The following is a 25,394-nucleotide window of genomic DNA, read 5'->3' as shown; positions in this document are numbered from 1 at the left end:
GTAGGGTTACAGTTTGGCATATCTAGAAATACTGAGAAAGCTTTTCATTGCTTTAAAACTTTCTTTGGAATTGCATTAACCTTGTATTGCTAATCAGCTGCAGAATTAGTAAAAAATAATATAATGACTATAGATAAGCTTAATTATCTCAATGTAAAATTAAGTAGGGTTACAATTTGGCATATCTAGAAATACTGAGAAAGCTTTTCATTGCTTTTAAACTTTCTATGGGATTGCATTAACCTTGTATTGTTATTCAGTTGCAGTTCCTTCCTAAAGAGACTTCAGAAGTATTTAAGCACCAATATTTTTTGGTATTAAGAAATAAAAGATGATTTTTGTCAACAGAATATTGGCAAACACCTTAAAAGGTGTCTGTGGGTGAGGCTTAGTGAAATTGGGAGATGAAGTTTCAAGTTGCAATAGTTGTTTTTTCTAATACTTCGTGCATTCAACCCAAACTTTTTCTGATATTACTAAAATGCTCAAACGTTTTCAGGTTACTGGAAGAGAAATGCATTTGAGTGCTCAGGAGTGGTCTTGTGTGCCATCTATTGGAATAAAGCAAAATAACCACTTGCCATGTCCTGCCTGGGCTTTGCCATTGCCATTTGCTCATGGTTCTGATCTCTCCTCTCCTTGGCTTGGCCCTGTTGTTCAGAGAAGGAACCTGAGCAGTGAGAAGGAGTGGAGCTCCAAGGAGCACATCCCTCTTTGTCCAGTCATAAGAAAGAAGCACTGGTTGAGGGTCCAGCTTGTGAAGAGCACCCACCAAACTTACACACAAAAATGTTCTGATGAGTGTGGTTCACTCCAGGTGGTGGCACAAAGGCCCAAACTCGCTACCCAGGAGCTCCCGGCCATCTGGAAATGGGAGCACTAAATTAGAGTGCCAAGGGATGTCAGTGTGATAAATTTGCCCTGTCACACAAGGGCAGGGTGTGATGAAAAGATCATTTGTAAGTGTCATTTGGAAAGCAAACACTGATTATTTCAGGTGAACGGGATCGATCTGCGGAGTGCCAGCCATGAAGAAGCTATCACTGCCCTGAGACAGACGCCCCAGAAGGTGCAGTTGGTTGTTTATAGAGATGAAGCCCATTACAAAGATGAAGAAAACTTGGAGATTTTCTACGTAGATATACAAAAGAAAATGGGCAGAGGATTAGGGCTCAGCATAGCTGGGAAACGGTAAGAGCATCTCTGCTTGAACTGCACTTTGAGAAATATTTTGCTTTTTGCCTCATGGGCAACTGTAGCTATCAAATGGAATATGAAGTAAAGGGAAAACTCAGCAAGGAACAGAATTCTGTATCTAAATATCTTTGAGGATGCCATGGGGCTGTGGTCCTGGCTCCTCTATCAGAGCAGTGTTGGCAGCATGGGGCCAAGTGGGCACATGAGGGGTCAGGAGCTCAGTGTTCTGCTGGCCTCAGCATAACTGTGTCTGAGGGCTTGGAAGCTCTGGCCGTGGTTCCTCTGGTTTCAAAATGGGAGGAGAAACCTTCTGATTTCCAAATAGCAGCACATGCCTTGGGAAATGGATTTGGGAATTGGGGCTAGATCCTCCTCGGATTCAAAGGGACTGATGGAAGGTAAGGGGCTGAGTTAGACCCACATCCTGACCCATGTCCAAGTGACTGCACAACATCACAGGCAGCAGCTCTGTGAGCACAGATACAATGGTAGGTAACAGCAGCTTAATAAAATGTGGCATTTTACTGATGTATTTCTAAACCATTGCTATTAGATCATTCAAACCAGGGCACTGCTAGATTGAATCTTTCATTGCTAGAAGAGATTTACAGCAGGACACTGGTGAGGACTCATTCAATGTTGGTTCTCAAGAGTCATATGGTCTCTCTTCAGAATTGCAAAAAAAAAGAAAAAAAAAACCCACATTATTTTCTCAATTACAAATCATCATGTCATTATCCTGGCTGTGTCTGGTCAGTAAAGTTTCTACAGCAGTTTTTACAAGAGTGGCAATGTTTAACCCAGGTGTTTCGAGCAGATTGTGGGTTGGGTAATTAATTTAGCTTATGTAAATTACCCTACAGATGGTAATCGCAGTCTCCAGCCCTCCCACTTTTGTCTCTGTGCAAAACTTACTGTCCTCTTGCTAAGTGCTTTGCTTCTGGGGATTCCCACCTTGGAGACAGCTCAGTTTCCAAAGTTGATTAAATGATACCCTGCTACAATTCAGGTTGTGAAGTGTCATGTCCTGCAGATGTGCAGGATGCCAAACACCAAACCTTGGCTCTGCTGCTCTCAGAGCAAATTCAGGGAGCTGGGGCCAGCCCAGAGGGGTCCTGCAGTCCCTGGGAGGGGACTCCCTGTGATAAATAAACTGATAAAGAAATAAATACAAGGGGCAGTGAGCACAAGTTGCTCCCAGGGAGATTCTGATTGGACACAAGGAGAATTTTCATCCTGAGGACAGTCAGGCACTGGAATGGTCTCCCATTGAGATGGGAGATTCCCCCACTTTGGAAATTTTTAACTCTCAGCTCGATGGGGTGCTGACACATCTCATATAAACAATAATATTAGAAGGGTTGGACCAGGTGATCCTCGAGGTCTCTTACAACCTGAAATACATCTATGAAATACATTCCCCCTATCCGTGTGGCCTGCCCCAAAGCTGACTGTTCTGCTGAGTAACTCATGGGCAAGCTATAAAAGTCTTTTTTGCAGGTTTCTCCCTGCTCTTCTGTTGGGGCCCTCCAGGCTTCTAGAAAAGAAACTGAGCTGAACTTTTAGAGGGAATATAAAAATAATAATAATCTGTGGCTGCATAATTCATATCAGACCCATCAGGAGATAGTTTAACTCCAGATCATAGACTGATCCTTGGGTTTTTATTCATACAAATGGTATTTTTTTCATGCATCTGGATGGATGATATGACAAGAAGTAATGGTTTAAAGGAAAGACAGTATTAAATATAGCAAATCCTGCCTTGGTTTTAAAACTCCTGGATTTTTTACACTCAGACAGTTGAATGGGGTGTAAAACCTGTTCTTCCTCTGCACACAGGTTTCTTTTAATGTCTCTTAAATGCAAGTAATCTAAATTGGTCTCCCAAAGAATACTGGATTGTGTAATTAGCCATATGCTTCTTGCATTGTTAGAAATGGAAGTGGAGTGTTTATCTCTGACATTGTTAAAGGAGGAGCTGCAGACCTAGATGGAAGATTAATTCAAGGAGATCAAATTTTGTCTGTAAATGGAGAGGATATGAGAAATGCCTCACAAGAGACTGTTGCCACTATACTTAAGGTGAGTAAGGTGTATAAAATAATACATTTGAAGATATTGAATTGCAGTGTCTGACACTAGGCAAGGTAATTATCCTGAAGTGGTGTTTACACATATGCAGGACAACTCAAACAACTCAAACTGATTACCAAGACAGGAGTTTCTTCTGGAATAACTTGGGAAGATTAATTTTAAATCATTTCCACATTCATATTTACAAGTGTGATGATGTGAAGTGGGGAAAACAAAGGCCCACGTGGCATTTAGGCATTTATTTGAAAACGTAACTGTGTATTCCATACATTAGAAAAATATTTGGAAACCTGAGAGTCACAATCTCATGTTGCTACATGAGATTTCATGTGCTCTTGAAGGGAAAGGCTAATGATATCCTTGCTTTTTGCATTCAGGTGGCCAAAAGTTGACCTATTTCAGAATTGGAAATCAGTGATGTGAGAGTATATTATTAAGTTGAATGCATATGTGTTATATTCATCACTTTTCTGCTGCATATGTCCACTGAAGTGGTTTTTTTTTTAGGAAGTCCATTTCGTTATTGTCCACTAGAGAGTTGGGGGCTTTTTGTTTATTTTTCCTGAGTAATTGGCCATCTACAGCAGGAAGATTCTTCCTGCCTTCAGCAACCAGGATGAATCTTCAGGATAAACCTTAATCCAGGGAGGGATACTTTTTGTATTGTCTACACACAATGTTAACATTTTGAGCATTCCTTGTGGTTTTCTTCAGGGAGCTGTGGTGCTGAATATAAACATAACTCTCTCCAGGAGAGCATGAAATATTGTATTTCTACTTAAATGCTGTACATTGTGGGTTGTTTTTTTTTTTTTCCAAGTGTGCCCAAGGCCTGGTGCATCTTGAGCTTGGGAGATTGCGAGCTGGATCGTGGCTGTCATCAAGGAAAACATCTGAAAACAATCAGGTTAGTGACAAATTCATCCATGTAAAGAGGAGCTGTGAAGGGCAAGGCTCAGGGACAGAACACCCATCCCAGAGATGCTCAGTGCTGAGACGTGGAACAGAGTATTTTATCGTAATAATTTTCTGGGCTGAACTGCAAAGTAAGGGTCATGCTGAAATGCTGATGAAGCAGAAGAGCTGGTTAATGTATTTTTAAAGTTAAGGAGTGTCCTCTTGAGACAAGCCAAAAATATATAATATCTTTCTCAAATGATGATGCCCTGAATTTTTTTTTAAACGTGAAAAAAAAAAAAAAAAAAAGCTGTATATATTTTCTGCAGCCGTTTTGTCAATCAAAATGAGCTAATGAAACTGAGCTGTATCTTTGCCCATCTTACAGCAGAACCACATGAGAGCTGCTTTCCTCTCAATGAAAACACAGAGCAATTTCCTGCTTCACTTGCTTTTCACCTGAAGCGAGGACAACAATTCATTTTTCAATCAGTGCAGGGCTTTTCCCCTCTCCCTCTGCCTTCCAAGTCAGTTCAGGCACTGGCACTGTTTAGGCTAAAGTCCAGGTACTGCAGGGGAGAAGAATGAGGCAAGATGACTCAGAAAAACCTTTTTTAATGGGTTTTCTACCTGAAAACCAACTGCTTTGCTGGGATATTTAGGTTGCCAGTGTCCCTGAGAGAGCCACACTGTGGCTGCTGCTCTGGGGGACATCACCCAGACATCATCTCCCTCTCACACTGATGTGTGAGCTGGCAGGAGAGGACTCACCCCCGTGGGATCCAGCTCAGCCACCAGAGATGCTAAAAGGACTTGGTTTTGGAAATGGAGAAGCTGTAGGAGGCTTAGGGGGGATGCAAGTTAAAGTGGGAATGCTTTTAAGGAGGTCAGGAAGAGGAGAGGTTTGTCCTTGATATGGTGCATGAACAACCCAAAAAGGGTGCCAGAACTGTAGTAATGTGGGGTGATTTCTTAACTTTCTGAAGGGCAGCAGCAATCCAGCCTGCTGTCTGGGTGGGAGAGGTGTCAGGGAGGGCTAAAGCCATGCAGGAACAGCTGGGGTAGTAAGCTGAGCTTTAAAAATCACAACTAAATACAACTGGAGAAACATCTGCACTGCATGCAGCAGGCAACAAGAAATGAAAGAATGTAGGAAAATGATACTGATTGCATTAAGTAAAGCAGCAGCCTTGAGCATTGCTTCTTTTTTGGACATTTGTACCAACAGCAAGTCTGAGCAGGAGCAATGGAATCAAAAAGTGCCAACTAAAAATCACCCACCCACCCAGTTTTACTGAGTAAAACTCATGTCTGAAAGGGAGGCAAAATGCTTGAGTATCTACTGTGAGTCTAGGTAAAAAAAATCAGATCAGTGTCATTTCCCTTCCTTTGTAGCATAAGAGGCTTTTACAAGAGCCTGGTGATTTCTGCATTTCTTTTAATACAAGAAATCTACATTGCTGCTGTTATTGCAGAGTCATTTGAGAGCCATCATCTCCCTGTTCATAAGTGACTCAGTGATTCTGAAAACTGAATGTTTCCCAGCAAAACCCTTCCAAAAGTTATAAAAAGTCTTGGCAAATAATGCAGCAAACCAGCTTGAATGATTTGCACAACTGTGAGCAAATCAATTTTAGAAGCCACTGGCCAAGAGCATCCAGAACTTTTGTCCTCACTTGGCTTTTTTCTTGGTCCATCACATACCTTTAAGGATGGAAACAGGAGCCTTGTGGTGCAGGAAAGAGTTTTCTTTCATGCCCATTACAAATTACATTCACTGACCCAGGAATTGGCAACTCCAGGTGGAAATTGTGCTCTGCCTGCTGTTCATCACTGACAGCTGCAGGCTGGGCAGTGGGGGCAAACCCTGCCAGAGCTTTTGATTCACCTCCTCCTGAGTTTAGAAGGAGAATGTTCTACTGTGAATGGAGAAATACAGACCAGGCCTTTGTTGTGTATAAGGCAGCTGACTTGAAAAGATCTGGCCCTCCAGAAAATCTGTTGTTCAGCTTCCTAAATTGATAATGATGTTGCCTCCAGGGGCAGAGTCTGAAGATAAAGCCCAGATACAGAGAAAGGCTGGAAATGGATGGCCAAGAATAGGTACCATGCACAAGCTGCTGTCCTTGGAGGCTCTCCCTTTTCATAGAATCATAGAATAATTTGTGTTGGAAGGGACCTCTAAAGGTCCAACCCCCCTGCAGTCAGCAGGAACACCCCCAACTAGATCAGGGTGCTCAGAGCCTCCTCAAGCCTCACCTTGAACATCACCAGGCTGAGGCCTCAACCACCTCCCTGGGCAACTTGTTCCATTTTTCCACCACCCTTATGGTAAAGAATTTTTTCCTACCACCCAGTCAGAATCTACTCTTCTCTAATTTCAAACCATTGCCCCTCATCCTATCACTCCAGGCCCTTGCACACAGTCCCTCTCCAGCCTTCCTGTAGGCCCCCTTCAGGAAAGGTTGCTATTAGGTCTCCCCAGAGACTTCTTTTCTTAATATCCAACCTAAACCTCTCCTGGCACAACTTGAGGCTCTTTCCTCTTGTTCTATCACTTATTCCTTGAGAGCAGAGTCTGACCCCCCTGGCTCCAGTCTCCTCTCAGAGAGTTGTAGAGAGCCAGAAGGTTTCCCCTCAGCCTCCTCATCTCCAGACTGAACACCCCCAGTTCCTTCAGCTCCTCCTGGGCAGACTTGTGCTCCAGACCCTCCCAGATTTATTGGTAGTTTCTCCTTTGGAAATGAAGTCAGAAGGGATTTGCACTTGCATGGCCTTGGTGGTATTTCCAGCCTGGTTGGTACAGGGCCCAACTGCACCCCTACTCTGCAGGAACTGCTTTAAAGTTAACTTTTGGGTTCAACTCATGGGTTTTGATTTATTTTTAATTTCAGGCAAGCCAGCAGAGTGTCCATAGCCACTTCCACCCTGCTCTTGCACCGGTCCTCTCTACTTTACAGAATTTTGTCAGCACGAAAAGATCTTCAGCAGATGTGGCTCAGAGAAACTCAGGTAGGAGCTGGGCAGCTGTCAGAATCACTGCGTGTTATTTGCTTTATATTTGTGTCAGTTTTAAAGCAAAGCTGAATACTTGACTCTGGTTTTCCTACTCACTCTCCCAGCAGACGTACCACTGATATTTTAAGACCCAAACACTTTCCAGCAGATGACATTATTTTTATGTCTACTTGTAGAGCAATGGCCCCTCTATTTTAAATGCAGAATTCCTCTTCCTTGCTACTCCCCAACATCCTCCTCAGAGGCTTAGCACAGGCAAGGTTCTCACCTTAGAAACAGTTTTCTCAGGGAATAAAGCTGCCACCACTTCATTTATATCTTTGTTGCTCTTGAGTGTATAAAAGAGGTGTTTGGGAATGAGAGTCATGATGCTTAGTTTGCAATTTGCAGATTTAGCAAGTGCTAAATTTCTGACCTGCAGCAGCTTGTGGAGAAGTTGTTGACCTTTGCTTGTGTCTGACCCTGGACAGAAGTAATTTCTGGACAGAAGGCATTTCTTCTGCCAGTTTCTCTGCCCTGGAGGAGGTGTTTAGCTTTTTTGGGTAGCCTGCACTCCAAGCAGGTATCACATGTGTGGTGGGGAGAAACACTCATCTGTGGTATTAAGAATCATTAATTTTTGAAAGAGACTTACTCTGAAAGGTTCTTAAAATAGTTCAGTTAAGATAGAATTTGGGGGTGGTATAGCAAAGCCCAGGCTTGACTATGCCATCACCTTGTTAGGCTGTTCAGTCCCACTTTGAATGATTCCTTTGAGGTGCCCTTTTTTTTTTTTTTTTTTTTTTTTAAATCTTATCTTGAGTGCTTTTAAATACCCAGTAACTAGATATATGCCAGCCAGACTTCCTGGCTGTCTATTATTTACTAATACAGCATAAATTAGAAGAGGAACTCAGTGGAGCTTTGGCAGCCTCAGCCCAGCCCTGTACCCTGCCCTTTGTGACAGGGACACTGTGATTTATGAAGAGTCAGCCAGTCTTGAATTGAGGGAGACCCACAATGGGGCTTTTTTTCAGGCCAGCAGAGTGCTGCTGTCCAATAGATTGTGGTGAGCAGGGGCTGTGGTACAATGGGTGTCCTGGTGACACCCGTCAGCCGGAGCCATCGCATCCGCGTTCATCTCGGGGTGAAACAGAGATCCCCCCCCCTCCTCATCCTCCTCCTCCTCCTCCTCACGTGAGCACCACTGCCTGGTTTGGCACAGGAGGGCTCTGCTTCTGCTGGGTGATAACTCAGCAGCAAGGGACCATTGTCACCTGACAGTGTTATCTCTTAATTATATTATCTCTTAATTACAGAAGCTAATTGTTTGTTTCTTTATTAGCAGGAGGAGATACGGGCCCAAGGACTGTGGAGATAATGAGGGTCAGTTGAGTTATTTGCTATCAATTCAAAAAGCTGACGCCTTTAACTGAAATTGTGAACATTTGTAGCATATCTCAGAAGTAAAATTGCATTATTTATCTTTGCAGTAGGTTGTTAGATGTATGCCTGTGTAATGGGACCTGCATGTGGGAGGATGTTTGTCTCTGTCAATCCTATTTTCTCCTCGTTCCAAATGAGTCCTTTTTTTGTGTACCCTGAATATTGACCTCGAGGAGTTGCTCCAATTGCAAATGTTTTGCTTTGCTTTGTTTTAGGGACCAAATGATGCTCTTGGTATCAGTATAGCAGGAGGGAAGGGCAGTCCATTAGGAGATACTCCCATCTTTATTGCTATGATCCAAGCCAGCGGGGTGGCTGCACGTACCCAAAGACTCAGAGTGAGTACTGAGGCCATCTCAATATTCCCTGTCTCCTCTGCCATGTGTCCCACAGAGAAGGAGCCTCAAGCAATTCCCTATATGCCCTCACCTTGATAATGTCTCATAGGCTATTCTGTCTTTTCAAAGCAAACAAAACCCCAAAAAAGAAAAATTAAATCAACCCAAACTTGCCCTTCTCTTCCCCTTATGATTATATTGCATCTTGGGGTGCTCCCAGTGGCTGCCCACATGGAAAAGTAATATACAAAGAACATAAATGCATAAAAAAATACATAAATGCATAAAAGTGGTCTTTGAATGTCTGTGTTCTGCCAGCCCCAAGGAGGGCAGCAGCACCCAGGAAGTCCCAAGCATCTTAGGGACTGCAGATTGGGCCTCATTTAGAGCTCAAACCAAGTAGAAATCAGGTCAGAAGATAGCTGTTCATTCTCAAGGCCCTTATAAAGAAATGCCAAAATCAGGCACCTGCAGGGTGTGGGTTTCTGGGAATGACTGAGAGGAACACTTTAGGTTGTGCAGAGAGTTTCAAGGAATTATTAATATTTAGAAGACCTTGTTATGCAGCTCCATGGGATTGCTTTTGCCCCTGAGATTCCTTAGTGCACCCTGCTATGTCCATGCCACCTCTCTAATAGAATTACACACCAGTGCTAAGTGCCAGGGTCAAGATCATTTTTATGTAGAAGAAAAAGAAATCATCTAGGCTAATTAGATTAATATCAGAAGTACCTGTTTTCCTACACTGCATTCAGCACCTGTATACATAGTCTGTATTATGAACTTGTCTGCACATATGGACATAAATGAATCCTTTCTGCATGGGAGGACAGCAATGAAAATATCTCTCTGCTTGCAAATGGAAACAGTAAAATCCATCTCTTCTTTTTCTCTGATGGCATTGTTATTTTTAAAAAAACAAACAATTTGTGCGTGCTCTGAAGAATGGCAAATGATCAGTAGCAATGCAGGAGCCTGACAAAAGGGATCCTGCAAAAGAGAAGCATGACTGTGCCGTGCCAAGTTCATGAGGAATTTTAAGCATTCTTAATTTTAATTTTCCCTAATGCTAGTAATTTTCCATTACTGTTGTACTTTCAGGTTGGAGATCGGATTGTCAGTATTAATGGGCAACCTTTGGATGGGCTGTCTCATGCAGATGCAGTTAATCTACTAAAGAATGCTTATGGGAGCATTATCCTGCAGGTATGGTGATAAATGGAACATGCAGCTGCACGGGGGTAGATAAATGGCATTCAGGAAAGAAAAAACCAACAAAAAACCAACCCAAACCCTAAGCATCCCTGGCACAAGGCATCACAGGATGGCAGGGTGCTTGCTGATGGGAATTACACCGAATGAAAGCAAGGAATAATTTTCATTCAAAAATTCTTTACTGCCACTCAGACAGGCTGTGAGCACAATCATATAAAAGCCTAACAAAGAGAACAAAATAACTTGTTGCTACACATGATAAATCAGCAAGCTTCCAAGTTGTTGTTATTTGTTTGGTTTTTTAATTAGAAGTTAACTAGGAACAAAAAATTCCCTGTGTGTCTCTGTGTGCACACCTGTAACTAGACTGTGACCAAACTGCCCACAGAATTCATTTCCTTCTTCTTGAAAGGGGGGAGAAGAAAGAAACACTCCCAGCAGTCAGTAAAAATTATAGCATCATCATTAAGACAGGAATGGATTCCTAGAATGGATTATTCTGCAGGTACTGAATAGTAATACTGGAGAGAGAAAACTGTGTTATCACTGCCATGTTTCTCTGTTAGCTACAAGGAGGACATGTTCTGCCACTTTGCTTCTGATTGCTGCTTGTCACTGTATTCATCTGGAGTTTATTTTTATGTTTATGGAAAGAAATGGGAAAAATACCAGAGAGAATTCAAAATACTGCTCGTTTGCAGAATTATTGTAACAACTGGAAAACAAGCTAAAGACATAGCACTAAAATCTACTCTTTCTTTATCACAGCATATTGGTTTGGAACACATCTCAGTAGATTTTTGCAAGCTTCTTGTTTGCATTACAGTAAAAATGTGGCTATAAAAAATGGGAAAAAAAAAAAAAAAGAAATAATACACTTAGTTTTAGACTTGCTTATTCTTTGTTTAGTCTGACCATGAACTGCTGACCTGGTAAGTGAGGAGCCAGTTCCAAAGCAGATGGTGTATTTGTGTAGTTCCCTTGAAGTCAAAGGAAATACACAAATATACACCAGCTGAGGATTTTCTGTTAAATTATGGTTATCATATTGTTACTAATGTTGAGTAATTTCACTTTTCATGTCAACAGTATTCCCTGAATAGAGAATTAAGCTGAAATTGCTAATTTAAGCTGTAATAGAGAGTATTCCACCTCATCATGGATTTAAAAATATTCCTGATGGAGCACACTGTCACTTGGACTCTCACACGAACAAAGAGGTTCTCCTAGAAATGTCTTTGGGTTTATCACTTGGATTTTTTCCTGTACTTTTGCTGTCTAGCTTAAAATGGGTTTCATACTTTTTCCAGGTTTGTTCTGACAGAATAGAGTTTATTTTCCTCTATTAAAAAATCTGTTCTGTGAAGGTGGGATGTTATATTTTAACACCAGCAGGGAGTAGTGTTGAAGCCCTGCTGTGGGGATGTGGTTACCTCCTGTGCCAAGCACAGGTACTTCTCAATCACCAGATTGCTTTTTTTTTTTTTTTTTTTTTTTTTTTTTTGTTAAACCAATCTAAATGGAATAATCCTATCGCTGTGATAATCATGACTGATGTGTCATTAAGTAATTCTATTTATTATCAGGTTAGGCCACTTCATGGGTAACTGCTTTGAAAGGTCAGATAATTGAGTTCAGTGGTGTGGAAAGGCTTATTATGGGCACGTCCTGGGAAGGATGGGAAAGGAGTTTGCAAATGCTGTTTGCAAATGGGAGATTAAGGTCTCAGGGGAACAATCATCCCTTTCGGCTGTTTTGATGCTTTGGTTTAATTTAATTTCTTTTCTGCAGGTGTAGTAATGAGATAAGGGGAAGCTTTTTTACAAGGTTCTTGAACTCTGATACGTTCTTACTGCCAGCTGAAGATTTTTGAATATAGATTTGTTTTGCCCTCGTTTTATTTAACAACAAAATATGACAAGTACTGGCTGGCACTCTTACCCCTGCTGTAAAACAAACTTAACAGTGTCTTTGCTGGCTGAGCCAGGTGCAGATATCTTGTCTGCTGGACCCCTTCATTTAGGGCATCTGAGATCCTGAGTCTGCATGAGAACTAATCTTCCTTCCTAGAAAATGCTACCACCCTCTTGGCTCTGAGTGATTAGAAAGCAGGGAAATATTATTGTGGAAAAATTGGGAGCATTCATTCAAAACAGGGGATTTATAGAATGGATTCTACTTTTTTTTTTTTTTTTTCTGAAAAGGTATATTACCCATGAACCATGTTCACAGCAAGCAGTGGGAAAAGTACCTGTTAGTTTTGATAAAATAAGGCCATAGATAGCTAGAGGAAATATTGAAAATATACTTACTGGGTTTTTCTCACTCTCTCTGAGCCAGACCCCAGTCTAGATGATAAACATCAAGCAGAGAAGAATATCTCTTTAGCAGAGATGGAATTAGGGGATAGCCATGGCAGGTAGTTATTAGGAAACTGCTGCCCTTTCAGCTGGGAATATTTAAAATCCAAAATACTTCATAGTGGTTTCCTTGAAGTTTTTCCAGAAAAAAGCAAAGCAAAGAATAGGAAATCAGCATGCCATGAAAGGTAAAAAAAAAAAAAAAAAAAAAAAAAAAAGCTGGAGTGGGCATTGACATTTGGTATTTAATAAATCCCACTGGGCCTGCAAGGTACAAGCTTCTGTCCTGATGCAGCTAAAACCTGGTGAATGACAAATCCCAGAGCTCAGCCTGCAAGTAACTGGTTTCCCATTGCTGTATTTGTGACCAACCCATACAACATTGAGAGGATTCCCTTCAAAAGCCTCAGCATGTTGCTGCCTCACAACCTGTCCAAATGTCATTAACTCCATCAATTACTGTGTGGTGGCAATTTATGGGGGTTTCAGAATGATACAGGAGCCAAAATTTAGAAGGTGAAGAATCCAGGAATTGCAGAAGAGCTGAAACCAAGGATTAATTTCTTCCCCACTCAGCAAACAAACCAATCTGAGGTTATTGCATGGCCCAGTAGACCCTTGGATGTTCATTTTATTCAAGGCTGAGGTGCTTTCTGGGGAGATGTTTACTGGATACCTTATTCTGACTCCAAGACATACCTGTTTCCTTGACAGAATAACCTCTTTCTCTCAGTTATCCAGAAAGACTTCTCTGCTCTGCTCAACATCTGAGTGATAGTTGTGGAAAGGCAAGAAAAAGCTTCTGAGCAAACCTCCAGAAAAGTGACTTCTGTTATCTGAAAGTATTGAATAAGGAAAAAACTTAAGAGAGTAGAACTCAGGTTTGAAATTTACCTGAAAAAAAGAAACATCAGTGATTGATTTGCCTAATTTTCTACACAATTAGCCAAGATGTCTTTGATACTAAGTGAATACACATAGTGCTTCATTGCCTCCTTCTGTTCAGGTTGTGGCTGATACCAACATCAGTGCCATTGCTACCCAGCTGGAGAGCATGTCAGCAGGATCCAACCTGAACTCTTCTGCTGAGCATCCTTCAGAAGATCCTGAGTAAGTTTGTACTTAGTCTGCAAAACTGAGGTGGATTTCTGTGCCCCATGCAAGGGAAAAGCTTAGGGTGGTGAAGGGGGTCTCTCCCATTGCTTTTCTCTCTAATTTTCCATCACCAATTATTTCCAACAATAACTGTGATTTTCTCCAAGCTGGGTATGGACTTGTGCCCATTGTCCTCTGCTGTCAGAATTTGCTTCAGTAAATAAGCACAAAATGTGTTTTCAAGCACTGGTTCTGGATATGTAAAAAAGAATAACCTCTGCTTTCCTTTCTAATGTTTTATGATCTTTCTGGTCTGTTGGCTTCCTTGCTTCAAAGGGGCTGTGCCTGTAGCAATTTGAAATAATCTGTCATTGGCAGACCTAAGGCAAGAGGTGTTAAAAAGCCTGGTATCAGAGAGAAATACTGCAATGCATGTCCCAGAACTAACTTTATCTTTAGAATCCTTTTAGCTTTACAGTTTGAAAAAATCTGATTTAAAAGTGTTCTACTTACAGCACTTCTCTGTGGTGATGGAAGTTAGAGATCTAGCCCTCCCATGCATCCTTCTCCATCATGTGCTTTTCAGGGCAGCTTAGAGCATTCCAGTTATCATTTTGAAATTCATTTGATCCTTATTTTGGTTCATTACATTCTACATTTTCCTTCTTAGGATTCATTATATTTACTTTAAGAAGTTGAGCTGCAAGTTGCTGCCCTGCCTCTGGGGTTTTTTAGTCCAAAAGTCAAGCTATTCATGCTGCATTTGCTACTCTTACAACGTGAGATCCTGTTTTTATTGCTGCTCTCAAAGGAGAATTGCTTACTTCACAAAAAGGATTTGTAGTTTCTTTTCATATCAAAACAGTAAGAAAATTTGAATGCAGAAGTAGGAAGCCAAATTAGGTTGGGGCATGCAATCATTCTGTCCTAAAGAAACAGCTAGATATCAGTCACCACAGGCTACACCTTTGCACAGATGGAAGCTGCCAAACAGCTTTTTGTCCCTGATAATTCTTTCTAAATCTGTAGAAATTAATTTTCCAAATCTAAGGTGGATATATATATATTTATGAGTGGTTTAAATTCCACCAAAAATCTTCCTTTGCTCAGTGTAGACAGTAAAAGCTCCCCGAGGGGAGTTGAGGCTCTAAGGGGAATTACAGGGATGTGGGTCAAATCAAGGTTGTTAGAAAGAGCCCAAAGAGACTGCAGGAGAGCTGAGACTACAAACACAAGTGTTCCTAGAAACACAACTGTTCCTGGCTGCACCCTGTCCATTAGGCTCATTCTTCTGAAGTCATAAAATAAAATTACTCCATAAGGGAATTGCTGCAGTTGCTGCTCACAGGGACTGAAGAGGAAAGCTTGGCTGGTAAGAAAGCAAAGTCTCCATACGTGCAGCCACTGCAGATGAGGGGAGTTTTGCTTCTGTGTCAGCCAGAAGTGTTCTTGTTGAGCTCTTGCTAAAACCAAACCCTTGCAAAGGGAGCAGCTGAAGCAGAGGGAGCAGCATCTGAGCTCTGGGCTGCACGGGAGTGCAAGGACAGGAGTCGTGGTTTGGGACTGTATGAGAAACTTGATAGATAAATATCTCTGTAAGTGTTCCTTCTGCATAAAGTCCCCAGAGACAGACTTTGCTATTCTAAGTGATATTTATTGTGTTTTCAGAGCACCTCAGCCTAAGATTATTGCTTTGGAGAAAGGCTCTGATGGACTGGGATTTAGTATTGTAGGGGGGTATGGAAGTCCCCATGGAGACCTGCCCATTTATGTCAAGACTATATTTGCCAAGGTATCTTTTTTTGTTTTGTTTTCTCCCTTTTTCTCTATTATCTTTAAAAATAAACTTAAGATTTGGCTTGGTTAATATATTATCTAGTCAAAAGCAAAATGTGCAAAGTTTATCATGAGTAAGTGGACCCAGAACTCACAGCTGCCTTCTTAGTTTATCTTTCATATTACTGATGGCTGAAAAAGATACTTTATCTCAGCAAAATTGCTCTGTGTACTTGGGAAACTTGTTTTAATATACTAAAATATTTATTTAGCAGTTTTCTATCTGTAAATCACAGAAAGAAAGCCTTCCAAGAGATCTGAAAGGCACTGCTTTTCCCAAGGGACCAGAGAGGAGGCAGTTGCAGAGATGCTGTGTCTTTGGGGCTGAGCTTCAGCTGCAAAACCAGCAGTGAGCTCCTGGGCTCAACTGGTCACCTCGATGAGAAAACACCCCAAAAAATGAATTCCCTGTACCTGTGGCTTGGTGATGAGTTGGTTTGTCCATCAGTCCTGGCTTTAGTTACTCTCCTTTGCTTCCAGCTTCCTTCCCTTGCCTCTGCTTCTGCAATTCCAGGGCTCAAAACACAAATATTTGGTCTTTTTACAACTTTCAGGTATTACTATGGGAACATATTGTGTCTTCAGCCTGATGCTTAGATCTACAAGTTTCTAGATGTGAGCACAGCTAAATCAAAGCTAGAATATGCTGCAGTCACTGGTGGGGCCATGGAGGAGAAAGAGACACCACGAGCAGACCTCTGGGTAGGGCAGGACTCAGGATTTGGGTCAGAGAGCTGCACTGAGGCCTCTGGAGGAAAAGAGCCCCTGCTGAAGCTCTGGTGGAGCTTGTCAGACCCTTCAGTGGAGCCCAACTCCATCTGGGGCTTGGGGCAGCTCCCAGGCTCTTCGCTGCACCAGTTCTGTCCTCTCCACATTTTAACCTGTTTCTCAGCACCAGGTGCAGGGGATGTTTAGATGCTGCCTTAACAACCCCTCTCCATAATCCTAAAAAGCCAGAAGCAGTCTTTACACCTCAGTTTCTTCAGGGATGAGCCAGTTCTCCTTTTCCCAGGGTGCATCACCCAACCCGTGTGCCCGGTTGGGCGAGTGATGGTCGATCAGCTCTGTCCCTTCCTGTGGTCCCCACCCCGTTCTGGTGGGATCTTCAGGGATGCATCCCTCCTCATCCCATCCCATCAGCATTTGGAGAGATGGTGGGAGGGCTCCTGGGGGCTGCCAGCAGCTGACAGTTTGCTTTGCCCTTGGGCAGGGAGCGGCCGCGGACGACGGGAGACTGAAGCGCGGCGACCAGATCTTAGCGGTGAACGGGGAAGCTTTGGAAGGTGTCACTCACGAGCAAGCTGTAGCCATCCTGAAGCGCCAGAAAGGAACTGTAACGTTAACGGTGTTGTCGTGAATGCCATTGTACTTGCAGAGATAAATGTGCCATCCTTTCAGCCCATCAGCAGAGCTGTAATAACACCCTTCAGCCCCGAGCGGGATGCAGAAGCAAAACCGAATCGGTGTTCACCCCACTGCCAGGAAGGGTCGTTGAGCATCTCAAGCTTCATTTAGCCTCCTGCATTTATCAGCCTTTCGCCCCACCCTCCCCTGCTTCTGGTGGCTTTTGAGGTTTCTCTGGACAAGTTTAATTAAGAAACTTCAAAGAACAATATCCATTTTCCTTTATTTATACATCAGTTTATCCCCGAGTAGCCTGAACCCCAGTTCCAATTGCTGAACCTGGAATCAGTTTGCACACAAAAGAGAATTCAGATCATCAACTGATCTCATCTGATGAGCAGAAATAAATGCCGAGTGACTTGTCATCTCACTCATGATTTACTTATGCTAATTGTCCTTTCAAGTATGCCAGAAAACATTAGCAATGTAATTAAATTACCACTGTTCCAAATGATGAAATATCAAATTCTCCTCTGGGAAATTATTTGTGCTCGGCACAGTAAGGCTGATAGTCAAATGTGAACTTCTCATGTTTATCTCTTTGGGTAGGTCTATGCAAGTTAGTCAGAGGTAATTACTGTGATGTGTCAATTTGCAGCCTTTAGCATGAAGAATAAACTAGGGGAGAGGGGAAATTTATTTTTTTTTTTTAAGGCTTTTAAAATGTTTGAGCCTTTTCAGATATTTAGGCAGCATGAACAACAACAACAACCTATCTCGTTCTGTTCTAATTATATTTTTAAAGAAGCAGCAACGGGCTGATGGATGCCAGGCGTGTTGCACACAAAGGCAGTTGCTGTCGTGCCAAGTTGCAGCATAATTGTTCATCCTGAAACTTTAATGAAGACAAAAGTTTGCTTCAGCAACGTGATCCTGCAGTTCCAGGCGTGACGGTGAGCTGTCCCTCTGCACCTTGTCTTCAGGGACAGATGGAGCCAATCCAAGCCAGGAAAACGTTTTGCATTTCCAGGTGTCTCCCCAGGATGGGGTAGAGCAGGAAGAAGCTTTCACGGATGGCAGAGGATGCCTCTCCCTGGGGGCTGCTAGAGTGGAATTTTGGATAACACCAAATAATACCTGGTGGTGGTGGTGGTGGTGGTGGTGAGGTGATGGCTGCAGAAGGCTGCTGTGGCAGTTTGAGGTGGTGTCCTCCTGGGCACAGCTGCTGTGCCCACCTCCCCAGGGCAGAGCTTGTGGATGGGCGTTCCTCAGCCCTTGGACCACTCAGTTGAAGCAATCAACTCTTTGTCTGGGTTAAGCTGAGCCAGGTGGGAGCATGCTGAAGGTCCTGAGGGAACTCCCCAAGGTCTCTGTGGTGGAGATGGGATGCAGAAACATTCAGCAACTTTGTTTCATGTCACAGCCATTCCTGCAGTGATTATATGACTGTAGCCTTAGCGATTGAGCAAATTAATTATTGACAGTCCAAGTCATTGTGGTTTAATCTCCCAGTCCAGAGGAACAGCAGGGTACAGAAGAGGCAGCTCCATCTGATTTGGACTATTTGGTGTCATTTATAATGAGGATGTAGCTGAGAGAAATGAAAGAGGCTGGGGGAACAAAATTGGCTGCTCATTTTACATGAAAAATCCCTGGAATGAAATGGAAAGAAGATTCAAGATCTGTAGTACAATACCTGAGCTGCACAGAGTTTGTGATGAGGCACAGGAACAGGTACTGAAATGAGATGAACTACGCTGGAACAAGCCAGCTGTGAGTAGCTCTCATGGGAAGAGTTTTCCTTATTGCATTGAAACATTTTCCTTAATTTTAGGTGATCACAAAGTGCATTTAGTCTGCCGGAACCATTAGTGGGTGTTCGGTCCATAGTGCCTGCAAGAGACTTCACATTTTCCATGGATTCCCACTCTCCTGTTTTGGCTTTGCTCAAGTGGAGTATTCGTGATCATAGACACACAGAAATAAGTCCAGATGTAGCACACTGGAGAGTTATTAACAAACTGCCTTTGGTTGCAAAGGTACCCTGGGTATGCAGAGGTTAAAGGCAGGTGGGTGAAACGTGGAGAGGTGCCCTCAGAACTAGTGTAGGGAATTTGGGATCAAAACATAAGGATTCCTCTGCCAGATCATGTTTTTAGCACTGTTGCATTCCTACTTAAAGATATTGCTACATATAATCTATGAAGTTTCCCAGGGCTATTTATTTATTAGCCTGTTCTGCACATACCTGTTTCATACACATAAAGAGTAGAATTTATGGGCTGAGATATTTTGCACTTGTCGTTGCTCAGAATGAGAGAGAACATTTATCTGCTTCTTGTAATTTGCACTTTGCCTGTTGAGTATATTACTGCCAAAAATTATATTGCAACTAATTGATAAGCCAGGAACCCTGTGGAGAGGCATGGGCTCCATGGACAGGACCAAGGCAGAGAATTAAATTTGCATTACTCTTGTCTGGGCTGAGGTGTTCTGGTTTGTTTAAAACTTTATTTCTGTGCAAGGGAAAAGGCAATTAGACCTCCTGATTGTATGTTTACGTAGATCAGTAAAATGAGACATTTTATGACTTCAAAGATTCTAAATAAAGCTCCATTATGTAAGTAGTTGTGTGCTTATTTGTTTTTGTTTCTTTAAGTCACTGTTAAAATGTATTCCCTGAGATGTCTTTGCTGCTCCCAGCAGTGCTGGTGATGGAGCCCTTCTCATGGAGCAGGAGCTATGGCAGGCTGTGGTGACAAGCAGCTCTGGTGACAGCCAGCCAAGGCTCTCTGCCCAGGCAGATTGTTCCTGAGACAGTCACAGGCACCCATCCCTGGACACTCCAGGCACCCATCAAGGTGGCCCCAGCCTGGTAAGTTGTCTGGGGAACACCCAACAAAAATGGCTTTAACAAACTGAGGATCTGGTGCCCAGACAGCAAGACAAAGGGGCCAGGTGGTCATTGTTGTGACTTGACTCCAAGTCAACAGGAGATGGTTACAGGGGGAGCATCCATACTACAGGCATCTCACAGCCCCTCAGAGGTGCCACTCACCACCATGGCAGCTCCTCTCTACCCGTGGGAAGGGTTCTTCTGCTTCACCTTGAGGACTCATCTGCCAGTGCCTTTTCTTTTAGAAGGTCCATGTGCTGTTCTCAGTCCTTCCCTCAGCTTCCTCACCTGGAGAGATGGAGAATGACCTGGAGTTTGCTGTGACACCACCAAGGACAACCCTGACCTCATCTTATGGCTGTTGCATTTCTTGGCTGACTCTGCAAAGAATGGGTCAAGTTACACCAATGCTGAGACTTCTTCCCTCCCAAGGCTGTAAGTTCTTGTGTCCTCCCCACCACCTGAGCTTGCCAAGGAACAAACTCCATCCAGGCTGGTCAGTGCTCAGGCAGCAGGGCAGCCTGGAGGGATGAGGGGACTCTCTCCCTTTGTACTGCTGCATAAGGAATCACATTATTGCCTCTAAATTCCCTGTAATTAATCAAATGGTGATTACCAACCTGGAAATTTGACACATACAGCTCCTGTTGAGGTAATATGATTATGGTGAGATGGAGCAGTTAATGTATCTTCACCTGAAAGAACTGGGATGAATTAATTTAACATTACACATGTATAAAACATCAGTTTTTACAGTTGTGCTGAGCCCTGATATATAATTCCATTATCTTTCTCCACGGTTTCACACCTCTACATCCCTAATTTTGCTGTATTTACATTCTGGTTAAACACTTGTCATGGTTATTGTTTTTTTTCTTTTTAGCAGCAATGGGCAGTTTGTTCTCCGACAGACACAATCCTGTGATAATGGGACCTTTTAGGATGGAAAAAAAAAAAAAAGAAAAATCAGAGATCCATGTTCTGCAGCTTCCCAAAGAGAAGGGAAAGGATAATCACCTTGACTTTGCCTCCAGCCTTGTCCAGGTGGGCTCCAAGGTCTCTGCTGCTGGGAGCAAGTCTGGGAGGGGGGAGGGTGAAGCAGAATTTATTGCCAGTTGCTGCACCAAAAAGAAAATGCACAGTGGCAGCAGAATCCCCTGTTCACGCCTGAGGGCTGTAGGTGCTGTGCCTCTGTAACTGCTTAAAATTATCTCATCTTAATCAATGTGACCAAAAAAAAAAGAGGAGGTCCTCAAAGGTCTCATTTTTTCCTGAAGAAAATGTGCTTTTCTGAGAGGGTTACTTCTTTGCATTTTCAAGGGGAATGGTCTCGTCTGTTTCATAAAGCTCTTCCTTGGCTTTTGTTGTTTTTTTTTTCTGTTCTCCTTTTTTTAACATTTTGATGTGCAGCTCTGAGGGGCCATCTGTTGAAAACAAAGTTAAGTGTAGAAGATGGGTTTCTCCCAGTGCTCCAGGAGCTCCTTTGCTCCAAGTCGTGGTTTATTTGTGTGCAGCAGGAAAGGTTCAGCAAATAAATTCCCCAAAACAGCAACAAGCCCTCCTGCCCCCTCATTAACAAAAATCTTTTTTTTTTTTTTTTTTTGTTGTTACAGCCTTGTTCCCACTGGAAGAAAAAGGACACTCTGGACACTTCTGTGAGGCAGTGCTGCTGAAATGCAAACTCAACACAGATCTCCCCATCACTTCTCAACCAGGACAAGGTTTGCCCCACCCTCCACAGAGGTGACCCCCTCACTGGTGTCAGTGGTCCCTGCCCTGGGGGATTTCTGTCTGAGGAACTTCAGCTTGTGGGATTGTGCCCAGCAGACAAGTTTATTCCTTAGTTGAGTGGTATTTTGGCTGTTGCTGCCCATGTGTTGTTTAACCCCCTCCGTGCCAGACATCTCCATGCTGGGGTACCCAGTCCTGGGTCTTTGGGTGACACCGGGGTGCTGGTGGCATGGTCCTTATCTCCTTCATGGCCAGAGCCCACCCCAGCAGAGTTTTGAAATCAGCTCTTCCCTTGCAGACCCAGGGCTTGAGGATCTTGGCTTCATTTAGAGTAGTTCTCTCATCTTCCTCAAAATGGGACCATAAAAACTTAAAGGGAAATACCTGCCCTTGAAAACATAATATTCCCTATGAGTATTTTCATAGGGAAACCACTCAGTATTTTTGTTACCCTTCTTTTCATCCCACCCAGCAGCCTGTGGGGATGGCAGTGTGTTCCTAAGCCCCTTGCACACAGCTGCCACCAGCCCATGGATGTCACTAGTGCAGGACCAGGGGATGTCACCAGCACAGGGTCTTGGTGGATCCTCACCAAACAGCTACAGCCACGGGCTGGGGACCCCTGAGCAGGCCCCAGCTCCCAGTGTTGCACTTCTGCTGCTTTTTCTGCTGAAGTGGCACTAGATGGAGCAATTGACAAAATATTCTATTTCTGCTGCCTTCAGCCTGGGGCTGGTGGCTCCTCCAGAGGGGCTTGGAGGATGCTCAGTCCTCTCAGCCTCAGCAGGGAAAGCAAGATTCTGAGCTTTTCCCCTGCAAATAGGTGGGTGCTGAGAAAAGGATGAGACACTTGGGTACCATGAGAGATTTCTAGGGAATAAAATTGTGGCCAGTCTCACCCCTGCTGTTGACCTCTCTCTTTTCCTCTTTCCCTCCTTCTCTCCTTTTCTCTCTCCCTCCCTCCCTCCCATGGGGGCTGAGGGCCAGGTTGGCCCCACAGACCCCAAAGTGGAGCTGCTGCCCATGTGCCCCACACTCTGTCCCTGCAGCAAATCAATCTGCCTTTGCCCCCCAAACCTTTGTCTCTTTTCTAAGAGTATGAAATTCTGCTGACAGTCACTGAGCTGTTACCCTCTGGGCCACTGATGGGGCAGTTTCTGGGTGATAAAACAAGAAGTGGTGATATTCTCTGCCACCTGCAAGGGCAAGACTGGGAAAGAGGAAGCAAAATTTATTTGTGTGTGTACAGGGAGCTCTGACTTGGACCTGAGAGAGCTCCTGGTCACCAGTTTTGCCTCTCCCCCAGCTTGAAGCCTCAAGAGGAGGCAGGAGGCAGGTCCCAGCCCTCACCCTGCCTGGGAGGCAGCTGCCACAGATGTCCCAGGAGCTGAGCCAAGGCCTGAGAACATCCTCATAATTTAATGAACTGTGGAGGTGCTGGTGGTCTCCAGCTGCACAGAATTCTGTGTGCACATCGGGCTTGAGGTGGTTGGCTCCCTCCTGGCTCTTTGAATGTGGCCACAGCCCCATTTTTGGAGGCCAGTGGCCACTCCTCACCATGTTCTCCCCATGACCACATCCACCCCAGACTCCTGCCCCACCAGAGGGATCAGGGTCCTCTCCTGCACCGTGGGTGGAGAATATTTACAGTGCAAAAAATGAAATGAACCAAATGGTAAATGAACCATTTGAAGCTCCTTTGGACAGTGTCAGTAAATCATTGCAATCATTTCATCCCTGAAACTGATACCGAGGAGCCATCCTCCCCCCAGCAGGGCTACCCACAGCCTTGCCCATCCCCGGGGGGGGGGTTTATTTGTGTCCCCCCTAGGGCACTGAGCACAAAGCTGCCTTTTGTCCAGGGATCACAGGGACCACACGTTTCTCCACGGACCCGAGGCTCCCATTCCAAGCATTTCTCGTGGCTGATGTCAGGACACGGTGTGTGTGTGTGTGTGTGTGTGTGTGTATTTGTGTGTGTCCCTCCTCCCCTTCCCTAATGTCTGGATCTTGCCTTCCAGGGCGGCCCCACTCCCCCTCGGTGGGAGGGACAATCGGGGATCATCCGGCTTTGGGCAGGGAGAGGGGGAAGCTGCTGCGTGGTTCTTTCCTGAGTTGTCTCTGCTGTGAGCACCCAACCATGAGCAGAGGGGGGGAGGGTCTCATGTGGTTCTGGTCTGGGGACAAAGTGGGGCTTGGTGTGGACAAGCACAGCCCCAGGGGGTCCATGTCCCAACACAGCCCCTGCAGTCACACACTGTGTGTTCCTGTGGCTGCTTCAAAAGCAGTGTTTGCCATGGGGATGGGACAGACACGGGGTATGGAGTCAGAGACTGGTTGGGTTGGGTGAGAAAGGACCCTGTTGTCCTTTCCTAAAGGTCCTGTAGTCCCACCCCCTGCCATAGGCAAGGACACCTTCAACCAGACACGAGAGTGGAGCCCTCTCATACCTGACCTTGAGTGTCTCCAAACATCCCGAGTTGCTTTCTCCCCAGGATGGACCTTGGGTGGAGCTGGTGGGTGTTCCTCTGCCATCTCCCCTGTGACACGAGCAGCCTCCCTTCTCCTTTCTGTTCTGCCATCCACCATCACATTGCAGCATCCCTGGGGACACCTGACAGGCTCATGTGCAGGTGGGTCAGGGAAAAAAACTTCTGGGTGGCAGAGGGCTTTTTCTGAGTTACCAGTAAATTTGAGGGAAAAAAGCAAAGAATTGGAAGTCACCCCTTTTCCAGTCCCAGTATGGATGCTGGGAGCTACACAGGGCAACATGGTTCCCCAGGACCATGGAGATGCTTTGGATCAGACCATCAGTGTCCCTGCTCCCATCCTCGCAGCAAAAGAAAGGGACAGGCTGGAAATGGCCATAAGGAGAGTGGAAAAAACCTCACATCCAGCTGAGTTTCTCACCATTCATTCCCTTCATAGCTAATCAGCTCCTGGATGGTGAGTCCATAAAGATTGTTACATTAATTTCTTTCCTAGCTGTGACTTAATTGTCTCCATTTGTATTGTACAGTGCTCTCACTGGGGATGTATTTTTGCTTGTCTATATTTAGTTTGAGCTCTGCCATGATATTGAAAGATATAAATTAAGGCTCTTGGGCTCTTTGTGACACAGATCCTGCAAAGGATTTGCTGTGGGTTTTGTGCAATCCTGTGCTTCCACAGTTGGATGCTGGGCACCAGGAGATGCTCATCTGTGGTCCCTTGAGGTCCAGATGAGTGGAGGAGCTGCTCCATGGGACCTGGTCCCCTCTGGGAGATGGTTTCAAGGGCAAAAGAGAAAATATGAGACAAAGGAATGAAAAATAAATATTCTGGAAATGCTGTTAACCATCCTGGGATGGGAACACAAGGAAAAGGGGGATGTGGAGGGAGGCAGGGGGAGAGCAGCAAAGTCTGTGCTGCTGAGCTGCAGAGCTGCAGCATGTCCCCAAAACAACAGTGAGCTCCATATCCCTGCAGGCAGGAGAAAGCAGGAGCTTCCCAAAGCCCCCTTGATCCTTAGCAGAACATCTCCCACATATATTATGGTGAAGCCAAAAAGCTCACCTCCCTCTAGGAAGCAGTGAGAGTCAGAGTGAAATTCCTCTCCACAAGCACAGCTCAAGAGCTGTCAGGGAAGAAAATCCAGAGAAAAATCATCACAAAATGACATTATGGTTCTTCTTGTTTGCCTGGTGGTGATGCAGTGGGTGCTCATGCTGGCTCTGGGTGCTGGATAGTGCTCAGCACCCAGGAGCACAAATTGGGGCAATTCCTGCTAAAAAAAGAAACTCCTTGCCATGTCTGTGAGGTGATTTAGGGCCCCAAGACCTCCCAGGGGAGTCACTGATGTGAAGAAACACCTCGAAAATGACTGAGGTGCAGGTATGTGCAGTCATTTCCCACCCTGTGGCTTTTAGGGGGTCTGTCTGTCCATCAGAGCATCCCTGTGCCAGG

The 25,394-nt window shown here is 44.2% G+C and overlaps 1 protein-coding gene and 1 long non-coding RNA gene across 12 annotated transcripts in view; one reads left to right on the top strand and one right to left on the bottom strand.

The window, feature by feature from the left end:
• PATJ (PATJ crumbs cell polarity complex component) overlaps positions 1-19,446 on the top strand; it is a 147,652-nt gene extending 128,206 nt beyond the window's left edge. For 6 of the 11 annotated variants that reach the window (XM_071749952.1, XM_071749955.1, XM_071749954.1 and 3 more), the window contains exons 36-45: positions 998-1,191; positions 3,135-3,282; positions 4,115-4,201; positions 7,086-7,203; positions 8,534-8,574; positions 8,850-8,972; positions 10,074-10,178; positions 13,554-13,657; positions 15,311-15,434; positions 16,689-19,446. In XM_071749952.1, the coding sequence (XP_071606053.1) occupies positions 998-1,191; positions 3,135-3,282; positions 4,115-4,201; positions 7,086-7,203; positions 8,534-8,574; positions 8,850-8,972; positions 10,074-10,178; positions 13,554-13,657; positions 15,311-15,434; positions 16,689-16,835 (1,191 nt within the window). In that variant the 3' untranslated portion in view covers positions 16,836-19,446. Of the gene's footprint in view, positions 1-997; positions 1,192-3,134; positions 3,283-4,114; positions 4,202-7,085; positions 7,204-8,533; positions 8,575-8,849; positions 8,973-10,073; positions 10,179-13,553; positions 13,658-14,157; positions 14,224-15,310; positions 15,435-16,688 lie in introns of those variants that run through there. The other 5 variants (XM_071749958.1, XM_071749959.1, XM_071749961.1 and 2 more) reach the window with 5 other exon arrangements.
• Positions 13,258-19,967, bottom strand: LOC139798863 (uncharacterized). Its single transcript, XR_011727010.1, has 3 exons — positions 19,881-19,967; positions 15,893-15,994; positions 13,258-13,383 (listed from the first exon to the last, which is right to left on the bottom strand). It is a non-coding gene; the product is annotated as an uncharacterized lncRNA (long non-coding RNA).
• Positions 19,968-25,394: the final 5,427 nt, after the last annotated feature.

The sequence above is a fragment of the Heliangelus exortis genome, chromosome 8 (genome assembly GCF_036169615.1).
Source record: "Heliangelus exortis chromosome 8, bHelExo1.hap1, whole genome shotgun sequence".
NCBI lineage: Eukaryota > Metazoa > Chordata > Aves > Apodiformes > Trochilidae > Heliangelus > Heliangelus exortis.
Note: the sequence above shows the minus strand (reverse complement) of the source record. Positions and strands in the feature narration are given on the sequence as shown.